At 36.9% G+C, this 13,042-nt stretch overlaps 1 protein-coding gene across 1 annotated transcript; it reads left to right on the forward strand.

Annotated features, from left to right (window-relative positions):
• The first annotated feature begins 5,920 nt into the window (after positions 1 to 5,920).
• On the forward strand, positions 5,921 to 9,295 carry LOC131334298 (isoeugenol synthase 1-like). Its single transcript, XM_058369232.1, has 5 exons — positions 5,921 to 6,210; positions 7,148 to 7,282; positions 7,549 to 7,783; positions 8,105 to 8,308; positions 8,855 to 9,295. Exons 1-5 carry the CDS (start codon positions 6,013 to 6,015, stop codon positions 9,049 to 9,051), a joined length of 969 nt encoding a protein of 322 aa, XP_058225215.1. The 5' UTR covers positions 5,921 to 6,012; the 3' UTR covers positions 9,052 to 9,295.
• Positions 9,296 to 13,042: the final 3,747 nt, after the last annotated feature.

Genomic DNA, 13,042 nt, shown 5'->3' on the forward strand with positions numbered 1-13,042 from the left:
ACGTAAGGCTAAGTTAACATCCCCAAATTCTTGTTTATTCCACACTTTCAGCTTTACTTTAATGGCCCTAAGTTTCTGCAATAAGATGAAACCTGCTCAACCGCTTACCAGTGTACTCTCCCAAGTTTCTTTGGCTACCTTCATACAGTTCGGGTGGGATAGCCAGATATCCATGAACTTAAAAGGCCTGGGGCCCCAATCGCGGCTATCATCCATAATTACAACCGGACAATGATCAGAAATAGGTCTTTCTAGCCCCCATTGGTGAACCTTAAACTCTTGAAGCCATTGTTGAGATAATAGAAATCTATCCAATCGGCTAAGAATAGCTTGATCTTGGTAATTAGTCCAAGTGAATTTCCTGCCAATCATTGGAAGATCCACCAATTCCATATTGTTGCAGAAGTCCACAAAGTCCCTCATTCCCCTCTCCATTCTCAGGCACCCCACCCTTTCACATGGCTTTTTGATTTCATTAAAATCCCCCCCCCACACACCACGGTACTTGATAGTTCCTTTTTAGGCCTAGAAGCTCCTCCCATAACACTCTTCTGGCCACAACATCGTTGGGAGCATAAACATTAACGATGATACACGGAAAGACCTTATTAACAACACCTTGCATCAGAGTAAAGTATCTATGAGATATGACCGATTCTGCCTTGAAAAAGTCTTTATTCCATATGGTTAATAGCCCCCCTGAAGCCCCAATAGCACTTGAGCTAGCAAAGTCCATATCTACACTGCCCCAAATTCTTTGAATCACAATCCTATCCACCTGCTCCAACTTAGTCTCCTGAATACACACCATACTAGGATTCCTCTTTTTTATTAGCTTGGACAAAAATCTTTTTTTGACTGAGCTACCCAATCCCCTTATATTCCAGGTTAAAATTTGCATAAAAACTGACCTACCCAACAAACACACCGCAGAGAGAAAGAATCCTAACCCTCGGCTTCTCTCTCAAGCATAAGAGAGTACTCCTGAGCCTCAATCTCTATCATCGTATTTAAGATCACATCATCTTGAGGTAAAAAATTGACATTCAACTGACCTCCAATTGCCATAGTCGCTTGAACCTCTCTGCAGATTATAGAGTCACTTTGAATCGTATCTCCCGGTGATGCTGAGTCGCTCTCCTGGTGATTGACGGTTCGATCCACTCCCTCCCGAAGACTCAATAAATTCGACAGCTGCCGTCTTCTCCTTCTCCTACAACCAGCATTATTGAGGTCGACCATCAGGTTAATACTAGGAATTTGCGAGCATCTCACCATTTGCGTATCGTTTCCACGAAAATCGTCCCCTTCACCACCTGGTTGAGCAAGTAAAGGGGATGATGGAGACCCAGAAATATGGGATTCAAGGGCCTCTCTCCCCACCTCCTGACTTAACTGATTAGATGGCCCGTTGGGCCCATCCCCAGCAAGCCCATTCATCTCACCCTTTTCAGCTGCAAGATGGGCCTTAGAATGGGTTAAAGGGTCAAAACCCTCGTATCCCTCTAAACTTCCCACTGAATCCTCCACTCTTGATTCAAAATCCTCAGACAAGGCTGGCTTATTTGTCTTCTCAAGCATTAAATGCTGACCTGCAATTTCACACTTAGAGCCCCCGGACCCAGCATGCTCTTTATCCTTCCCATGCAGAGCTACACCTCTAGCTGTACTGTCTTCCTCACCAACCACCTCTTTTCTATTGGCTATCCCAGCTTTATACCCATCCACGTCATCGTCATCATCCTTTCCTTTGTTTGAACCAGACTCCATGGAAACTTCCCTCAGAGGTTTTTCCAAACACAGATTCACCCTGTTAGCAGAAACTTTCACATCGTCTGGGTTAACAAAAGTGGACTCCTCTGATACCTCAACATCGTAAACCACCCCTTCAATCTCAAGTTGAATCCATCTGTGAATAGAACGATTTTATTTTGTGGCAATCAACACTCTGCCATTCGCAAAAGATAAATCATTCAGTGTAGCCTCATCCAATTTGATGAAGAACCCCCAAATCTCTCCTACTTGCTTAAAAGTCTTGGCATTCCACCCATTAAGGGGAACTCCTCTGCAGTTCAACCAAGCAAAACGTTCCAAACTTGCTGGTTCACCCCTCCACGGAGACACCGATTCAAACCATAGCTTCATCCATGGTTGCATAATGAGGGTATCCCTGCACTCCTGGCTTTGGAAAGTTATTAGCACCTCCCTCCCTCCGAGTGATCTGAACTGGGCAACTTTATCAGTTTCCAAACTGAAGTTAACTTTCAAGGTCATCATAGAAACAACTCTATGCATGACTGCTACCGCACTCCTTAACAACCACCCATTTACGACCGGGTTTAGTTGTAACTTGATACTCTGTTCCCCAACCGGTTTGGAGGATTCCCCTTTCAGAGCTTGAACAAAAGAACACCCAGGATTCCTCTTAGCCCCAAAAACTCTGAACTACCGTTCCCCTCCAACTCCTCAGGTCCAAATTTTTGACTCATGATCCCCTTTTCCTTAGCCATCTGCTCCTTCCTACCCTGAAATCTTGACAACCTGACTTTGGGTTTGTCATCATAAAAGCCAAAACATGCCTCTTTAACAAACAGTCGGTCATTATCTATCCATACTCCGTTCATCCGAGAAACTGCCACACTGGCTGACACATCACAATCATACCTAACAAACCCAAATTTATTACCTGTACGTTTACTCCTTTTTCTTGGAATAAAGGCATCCTTAACCACGCCAAACTTATTAAAAGTTCTCTGCAACCAGATTTGATCTTTGTGTTCAGGGATGTTGTCCACGAACAAGGTGACGATATCCTTGTCGCCTAGCTTTGAAGTAGATGCGTACCTGCGGTTTCTGATGACCGGAATCCACCCATCATCTGGGTCGCCAGTCTTCCAATTGACATTCTTAGACTCTCTCTCTCCCACTCTCTCTCTAGCTCTCTCCATGTTAATCCTTGTTTAGATTGGAGATGCTCTTAGTCCTAGATGCGGTCATTTTGTTCACATCTCCATGGCTCATTCAGCACATTTTAATTCTTCTCTCCACTCCGGTCACTTTTCTCATATTTTAGTTTAATTCTTTTAAACTATTTATATATTAAAAATATAATTATTTCGATTTTCAATCCAATTAAATCAATGTAAAGATCATAATTAAATTTTCTCTCTAGAGCTTTCATAATTAAGTATCTTATCTTTATATGGAACCCTATGGAGCAAAAACTTGATTATAAGAACCCTAGAAGCAAAATTTAATTATGATACTTTAGAATAATATGATCAGAATAATAAAATCTTCGCACCGGTTCAAACGGATTAAAAATTTGAGCACTTAAGCTTTTAACCATATTTTTTAATATATAGACGGTCTATAAAAATTTAAGTGCTTTAGTTTTCAATCCGTTTGAACCAGTGCGAAGATCTTATTATTTTAATCATTTTATTCTAAAGGGTTAAAATTAAATTTTGTCTATAGAGCTCTCATATATAGATTGCAAATTTATTCCTAATCCGCAGAAATCTACCTGCTCGTGTACATCTCTAGCTAGTTTTATATCACACTGTGCTTAATTAACATATATACGAAAGCCAAATCAATTTAATTATTATCTTCTCGTATTCGTAAACCGTCAACGTAAATTAACATTAACCGTCAAGCGTAAAGATAGAGATAAGGAAATTCGTCTAAAAATCAATTCATCTTCCAAATAGTTTGAATCCAGACCACTCACTAAATTTTACACTTGCTATGCAATTTTCTTTATATTGATAATATAATTCTGGAGTAGTGCTATAACGTACTCCACACACCTTGCTATGTGTAATTCTGTCCGGATCGATGAGGCAGAAAATGAGGGTTTTCCACCACCCCATGGGTCCCTTTCGCGCATTTTTTTTAGTTAATTCAAACCGTGCATCTTGTAAGACCTGTAAAATAATGTATCCATGTAAAAAATCAGTTTGTCCAATTATCGATATATATGTCAAAAGTTAAGTTTTTAGACAAAAAAATGAACGGCTATGGACAATTTAACTTAAAAAATAGTTCACAGATCCAGGCCGTCCATTTTTTCGTCTAGAACTCAAACTTTTGACATACCTATTAATGTCCGGACAAACTAATTTTTTTTGCGTAGATACATTATTTTACAGACCTTACAAAATGCACGATTTGAATTACCCAAAAAAATACGTGAAGAGAGCCCACGAAGGGTGCTGGTGAAAAACCCATTCTATCCAGATGAGCTGGACAGAATTTAATTTCTAGACAAAAATATCAGCTATTTGGTTATTTTTTTGTCTGCAGTGATTTTCTTTTAATACTTTTGATTATAATTTTTTACTTATAGTATATTTAATCATTTGAAATAATACGAGTGCACACCTTTCCCTCCCGGTCGCACTCTACGTGTATAATGTGTTTCTGTGAATCTTGCTCTCTACATGTATATCGCGACAATGATATAACGTATTTCTATGAATCTTGCTCTCTACGTGTATAACGTGTTTCTATGTAAATGTTATAACGTGTTTCTGTGAAAATGATATAACGCAAAAATGGTATTACGTGTTTCTGCACGTGAATCTTCCTCTTTAAGGGTATAACGTATTTCTGTGAATCTTGTTCTATGACAAATGCTGCAGCCTGCCAAGGCCAGTACCGTGGTCCTGAAATGGACTTCAGTACCGTGGTCCTGAAGTGGACTTCAGTACCGTGGTCCTAGATGGGGTCATTCAGCACACGTTCAATTCTTCTTCAATTCTTCTCTCTCTCTTTTCTTACACGTTAGTTTAATTCTTTTAGATTATTTATATATTAAAAATATTATTAAAAATTTAATTGTTTTGATTTTCAATTCAATTAAATCAGTGTGAAGATTGTAATTAAATTTTGTCTCTAGAGCTCTCATAATTAACTATTTTCTCTTTATATGAAACCCTATGAAGCAGAAACTTGATTATAAGAACTTTAAAGGCAAAATTTAATTATAACACTTTAGAATAATATGATCAGAATAATAAAATTTTTACACCAGTTCAAACAGAATAAAAATTGGAGTACTTAAACTTTTAATCATATTTTTTAATATATAAAACGGTCTAAAAAATTAAGTACTTCAGTTTTCAATCAATTTGAACAAGTGCGAAGATCTTATTATTTTGATCATTTTATTCTAAAGAGTTATATTAAATTTTGACTCTAGAGCTCTCATAATTAAGTATCTGTTCTTTATTTGGGACCCAATAGAGTAGTGACTTGCTTATGAGAGTCCTAAAGACAAACTTTAATTATAACCCTTTAGAATAAAATGATCAAAATAATAAGATCTTCGTATGGGTTCAAACGAATTAAAAATTGAAGCACTTAATTTTTTTAAACCGTTTATATATTAAAAAATATGGTTAGAAGCTTAAGTGCTCTAATTCTTAATCCGTTTGAACTTGTGCAAGATCTTATTATTTTGATCATATTATTCTAAATGGTAATAATTAAATTTTGTCTCTAGGACTCTTATAATCAAGTTTCTGCTCCATATGATCCTAAATAAAAAGTAGATACTTAATCATGAGAGTTCTAGAGACAATTTAAATATAATTCTTAAAGATAAAATAATTAAAAAAATAAGATTTTTGCACCGATTTAATTGGATTGAAAATCGAAATAATTAAAATTTTAATATATAAATATTCTAAAAGAATTAAACTAAAGTGTAAGAAAAGTGACTGGAGAGGAAGAGAAGAATTGAACGTGCTGAATGAACCATGGTGACGTGGCGTTGATCAATGGGATTGCCGCACAACCCTTGTACACGGCGGGACCATGTACAATTTAATCTCATTTTGGCTTTATAGACAAACAAAAATGACTCTTTTAACACCACTGCTATATATAGCCACACTTTCTCATGAACATCTCCATTGATAAAAAAAAAAAAAAAAACACAGGAGAGAGAGAGAGAGAGAGAGAGAGAGAGAGAGAGAGAGAGAGAGAGAGAGAGAGAGAGAGAGAATGGCAACGGGATTGGACAAGATACTTGTATTTGGAGGGACAGGATATCTTGGTAAGTACGTAGTGAGGGCTAGCATTAAGATGGAGCACCCAACATATGTGTACGGGCGCCCGATCACTCCCAATAGCAACCCCTCCAACTCCTGCAAGGTGGAACTACACAAGGAGTTTCAGTCGATGGGCGTTATACTCATCCAGGTACGTATATATACTTTACTCACTGCATGTGATCATACTCCTAGCTATCTGGTGAGAAAATACTTTTAACAGCTAGCCGAGTATGTATATATAGGTTGCAAATTTATTCCTAATCCGCTGAAATCAACCTGCATGCGTACATCTCTACTTTTATATCACACTTTGCTTAATTAACATACGAAAGCCAAATCAATTTAATTATTATCTTCTCGTATTCGTAAACCGTCCACGTAAATTAATTAACATTAAAACTGTCAAACGTAAAGATAGAGATAAGGAAATTCGTCTAAAAATCAATTCATCTTCCAAATAGTTTGAATCCAGACCACTCACTAAATTTTACACTTGTTATGCAATTTTCTTTATATTGATCATATAATTCTGGAGTAGTGCCATAACGTACCTCACACACTTGTGTGGACCCCACACACCTTGCGAGTGTGTTTGTGCATTTGTGTGTGGTTATGTCATTTTTGATATTTCTGTCAGTAAAGCAATATGCACCGCATTACATATATCTCTTATTGAGTGCTACTATGTGTACATATGAAATGTTCATACCACGTACATATGGATTTTGTAAGGCCCACCTCGAGTCCCACAAAGATTATTTGAACCGTTCATTATTTTTAAAATATTTTTTTATAGAGTCTTGTAAAAAATCAACTCAACCTGATATCAGCAAGGATTTTTTTTAAATTTGTAGGGGCGAAACTAAGCTTTTACAGGGCTCCATAAAAAAATATTTTAAAAATAATAAACGGTTCTAACCATCTTTATGGAATCCGAGGAGGATCCTACAAAATCCATATGTACATGATATGTACATCTAGCTTTATTGCCTCCTATCCCTATGTGGGTGTACTTTGTACTACTACTACAATATTTTTTTTTCAAGCTGCTGCTACTACTACTACTTGATTTACTTGTTTTTCAGGGGGAATTGAGCGAGCACGAGAAGCTTGTTTCACTTATCAAACAAGTCGATATTGTTATCTCTGCAATTGGTACCCCTTGTTACATGGAACAACTTAGAATCATAGATGCCATAAAGGTTGCGGGAAACATCAAGGTATACACGTACCCATGTACTTAATCGATCATACGACAAGTTTAGTTATTTTGATAATTCAAGTGTCCGAACCAGTATATGCGCATGCCTCAATTAATCCTGGAGCCCGAGCTTATAACCCCAAGTTAACATAACACTTTGGTTTTGTAACTATCAACAGACTCGCAATTCATTGTGAGGTTTTCAGGCCGCACCCAAACAATTAATCCTCGTGATTGATCGTAGTCCTACCTTAATTAACATTCTGAATTTGTACTTTCTTTCAGAGATTCATTCCATCAGAATTTGGTTGTGAAGAGGACCGAATAACTGCAGTACTCCCCCCATTTCATGATCTCCTTGATAAAAAGAAGAAGATCAGAACGGCTACAGAAGCAACTGGAGTCCCTTTTACATTTCTTTCATCAACTTGTTTTGCTGCATACTTCTCAAGTTTCTTGCTCCATCCGCATGACAAATATTCCCAGGAGCTTACGATTTATGGCACTGGTGAAACCAAGGGTAAGCAAATTAAACCCTTTATCTACAATCGAAAAAGCTACGGCCATCGACGGGTGGCTTATCGATTCCGCACCGACGACCACGCGGAGCCCACTTCGGGTCCCACATGGAAAATCCGAGGCGTTCAATAATTTTAAATAAAAAAATCGAGTGGACCCCTATAAAATCAGCTCCAAAGCACAAGGCCAAAAAGCTTGCTTAATGTTTCAAAACAATATTCGCAAAAAACATTTTGCCATGATAACATTTTGTACGCAAGCCAAGATTTTTCCATTGTACTATCTCTATCTAATATTTCTCCCTCTATATTTTTGCGTCTAGCTGTTTTTACCTGCGAAGAAGACGTTGCCATGTACACAATCAAAGCTGCAAATGACCCGAGGACTTGCAATCGCACTGTACTCTTCCGGCCTTCAGAAAACCTATTGTCCCAATTGGAGTTGGTGTCACTGTGGGAGAAGAAAACCAGCCGCAGTTATAAGAAGGTTTTTGTGTACGAGGAAGAGATTGTGGAGCTCTCGGAGAGTAAGAATTAGTCAACAACGATTTTTTCTCTCTCTCTGCTTTACCACTTTATATATGAATGTCCATTAATATTTTTTTTCGAACAACAAAGAATTTTTTTTATTAATCACATGTAACGGGTACGATGATTAAAAAGAGCAGAAGAAAGGAAAAAAAAATGGCATCACAACGGGAGGAAAACATCCCAACTAGGTTGACACCCAACCCTCCCAACAATCATATGCCACGTACGCGAACCCAAAAGAAGATTACAAGGGTGATAAGGAATTAACCTAAAAGGCAACAAGTAACAGCAAAATAGGAAATGTTGCCAAAGTTTATCATTTATTAGGCATTAGCTAAAGGCAACGTAGTTTATCTCATGAGGTCGCCATCAATGAACGTATGTGTAATGTGTGTTAGGATTAGAGACAGATCTAACTTTGAGTTACCCATTGAAAGAGGGAATTAATAAAAAAAAATAACTGAGCTTCATGCGAGCAATTTTCTAACTTTTCCTTAATTTGCATATGAAAAACTCTTAGTTCATTTTTATATATTTTGCAGCATCACCACACCCGGCGAACGTACGAGCGGCCATAATCCACAGCATATTTGTGAAAGGGGACATGGCAAACTTTGAAATAGGGGAAGATGAGATGGAGGTCTCAAAGTTATATCCTGACGTCGAGTACACAACAGTAGATCAGCTCCTCGATGATTTTATGGCGAATCCCCCAGAGTTTCGCTACGTTGAACTTTGACGAATTTTGTGGAATTCTTCATTTATCTCTAGAGATAAATTTTAGATGTCAACTATGATGTACTACTTTTTTTCTCCGGTCACATGTTAGGAGGAACTAGGTCTATATTTATAGCGAAATAAAATGAGATGCTGGGTATAAATCAGCACAATGTGTAAAACATGAACCACTTAATGCATAATTACAATCTTGCACCCACAATTAATATTCGAATGCTAAGACCGTCTTGTTGGGAGGAACTTGGAAGTACCAATTGATCGACGCCTTTTGAGATGTTATCATAACGATTTGAATCGGTCATTTTATATAGTTTGTTCAGTACGTTATTTGCCCAAAAAGTACTCAAGCTAATGGGAGAGGGATACGTTTGCCTTTACAGTTCATTTTATGGATAACTAACTGACCATATTTTAGAATATACATCGTTGACAAACTTAATTTTCTTCTTCAGTAAAGTGCTCGATGAACTCTATAAAATGAATGATTTGAATCTTGAACATATCGTGGGGTCTTTTTGAGGTATACTTCCTGTAGTGCGTTGTTGTATAAGATAGATTCCAACTCCATAAAACGAGTGGCTCTCTCTTTATTGTAGTAGCTTCCAATGCGTTGTTGTATAAGATAGATTCTAACTCCATAAAACGAGTGGCTCTCTCTTTATTGTAGTCGCTTCCAACCCTCTGACTTCATCACTCCAAGATTCTAGTATTCCAGTTAAAGTATCCAAAGGAACAACATATGTCGTATTTAGTTAAAAAATTTACGGCTTCATTTGAACAACTGTGACAATCCGGATCCTCAAGCACCACAACATTAGAAAGACCACAATTGTATTATCCCGTATTAAAAAAAGAAAGAAAGTTATTTCATACAACTAATTTATATTCTCATTTAGGTATTGGGTTTGTTATGTAACATTAAGTTTTAAGCAACAAAAGTAATGACTGGACTATTTGGATATGTATGCATGATAGTCTTAGTTGTCTAAAGTTAGGCTGAGTGTGTGCACGTGGAATAAAATGGTGAGGGTGAGCTGTGGGCATACTTTTTCATGGTTTTGGGCCTTTTGGCTATATATGCTTATAAGGATCTTAATTACAAGACAAATAATAGAAAGGCAAAAGGCTAGAGAGAGAGAGAGAGAGCCGTGAGGCAGTGGCGATTCTTTTTTATGAGTTTTGTGGTGGGATTATATCTGATGACATGGCGATTTGAGGGTGAGTGTGATATACATATTTCTGGTACAATATTAACGATGGATTCTTGTTTGTTGTGTTATGTGCGGTGACTGCATGTCATGGAACTATTTGGTATGTAACGGGGTGACTAGGCTAATAATTTTTTTTTAACAATCAAGTTAAGTTCACTAACAACAAACCACTTACCAAAACTTCGCCGAAGAAAGCTTTCCATCTGTAAAGTCTAATACACACAACGCAATATACACACAATCCAATATTGCTAAACCACAGGTCATCGTCCTAAGTTTTAACCCTTGGACAGTCTACAAAATCATAAAACCTAAGCTCTGATACCAATTTGTAACATCCCAAGTTTCTTCATATTAAATTATAGTAATTATCATTCATCCCTTCCAACTATCTGACATCATTCCCAGCCCTCATAGCCAAGGGCATGCACTTACCAACATAACCTATAGCATCAACGTAATCTTTCCAAAAACAAGAAAGTGATAGAACCTTATTCTATCTCTTTTAATTTTTCCTAGTTCCTCCTCTTTATCAATAATCTCTTCCTCCCCTTCCCCAAGGATATCCTTTTCTTTTTATAGTCACTGATAAGAGTCACTCAAGAAGAAGTCCAAGCGGTTAACTCTTGTCCCTTCCTAACAACCTTAGTTTGTCTTTCCTTTATTTTGTTCTGTTATCTCTTCTCACAAGAGGCAAAACTTATCCATTGCACACACCCTACATCACCACCTCACGTGCACAATGCACACACATAACCCACACAATTGACACTTGTTTTAAGATATTCTATTCTCCAATTCCCACTTATACATACCATATTTCCTTTATTACAACTAATTGGATTTTAAAAAAAAACACCAGAAACCCACTTTTTGCATAAATAATCATAGTATTCAAAGTTTGGGTATTACACCAGAAACTTTTAGCTAGCACTATTTACTAATATCACTATACAAGGTTGCTCCGGTTGGAGATCTGGAGTCAAGCCTCATAAAAAATAAGAATTGATTATTTGCTTTTGTTGCTTATATCTCTACTATGAACTGTTTTTCAATATTTGGTCTAGCTCAGAGAGATTTTCGTAGACATATACAGTTTGTTGAGTGCATTATTTGCCCAAAAAGTACTCAAGCTAAAATGGGACATTTAGAACCACATCAAGAGAGGGATACATTTGCCTTTACAGTTCATTTTATGGATAACTAACTGACCATTTTTTAGAATATACATTGTTCGATTATGTCGTTATTGACTGGCAAACTTAATTTTCTACTTTAGTAAAGTGCTCGAGGAACTCCATAAAATGAACAGTTTGAATCTTGAACAGGGTCTTGTAGTGCGTTGTTGTATAAGAGATTCTAACTCCATAAAAACGAGTGGCTCTCTCTTTATTGTAGCTACCGATCCCCTTACTTCATCACTCAAAGAAATTTTTTTTTTATCAGCAAAAATAACATTTTATTAGGGAAAAGACCGAGGATTCCAATCAAGGTTGTAAAGTACAGCCTTATAGAACAAAGCCCATTACTTGTGAGGGCTTAAAAAGCCCAGATAAAATAATAAAGTTCAAAAACACTTTAGGGCCTAAAATGCCTAGATACAATCAATGAACTCAAAGACCTAGCCCACTTTTGTGGACTAAGCCCAGTCCAAAAAAACCCAAAACCTAGACTGCTCATTTGTGATATTACAGTCTTGCCCTTCCGACCACCTCAAACCACCAACTCAGACAGCCAAGCAAAACCTAAACGCGGATCGGCGCGCACCTCCAAAAACCACCAAGCCACCTTCGGCCACACGCCCACACCCCATGATTCTAATATTCCGATTATTTTAGGCCCTTCGAATTTGGCCAAGTATCCAAGGAACAACATATGAGGACTTTAAGCTCCGTTTGTTTTGAAATAAAATGTTTTTTTAGAAAACAAATTTTAAATTTTTATTTTTCAATATTTGGTTGACACTAGAAAAATATTTTTAAAAATCGACAAAATAGTGTAAAGAAAGAGGAGAGGCTTAAATGGTAGAGAGATGAGAATATTGGAATTGAACGTAGGTCGGGATTGACGATCGAGAAAACTGAGCAATGAGAATTGCAGTAGAAGGCAGCGTGTTCATTTTCAAAAAATAACTTACAGAAGATTAAGGGTAAGTCATTTTCATCCAATTAATGGAATATATTTTACATGTAAAATATTTTCTTCATTTTTTGCACAACCAAACACCGCAAAATAAAAATATTGAAGGCCCAAACAAACAGAGCGTTGTACGGCTTTAATTGTACAACGCTCTAAGATATAATCTCAAAGGTGTGTAAGATATAGAATACTACAGAGGTGTGGTATTACTAATTGCACCTGTGCAAATCCAATAGAATTACGTATTTTTTAGATTATTACATCCATTTTGTACTAGTCCCGTCAAACAAAGAAGCTATTAGAGTGTTGCATGTTTATTTGAAAATTTTGGCTACTACTATTTTTGGCTGGAGATTTGGAGTCTAACCTTATCGAAAATAAGAATTGATTATTTGCTTTGTTGCTTATATCTACTATGAACTGTTTTTCAACATTTGGTCTCATAAAGATTTTTGTAGACACAGATACTGTAACGTCCGGTAACTAATCTCTCCAATCAATTAAAAGGAAAAAAATACTGTAATTAATTTTTCTTCATCTATCCTTTCTTTCCCCTTTCTAACTCTCTGACAAGACAATTTAAAAAATAATACTGTAATTACTTGGAGGACATAGAAAAAATTAATGAGCACTGACGAAGAA

The sequence above is a fragment of the Rhododendron vialii genome, chromosome 7a (assembly GCF_030253575.1).
Source record: "Rhododendron vialii isolate Sample 1 chromosome 7a, ASM3025357v1".
Classification (NCBI taxonomy): Eukaryota; Viridiplantae; Streptophyta; class Magnoliopsida; order Ericales; family Ericaceae; genus Rhododendron; species Rhododendron vialii.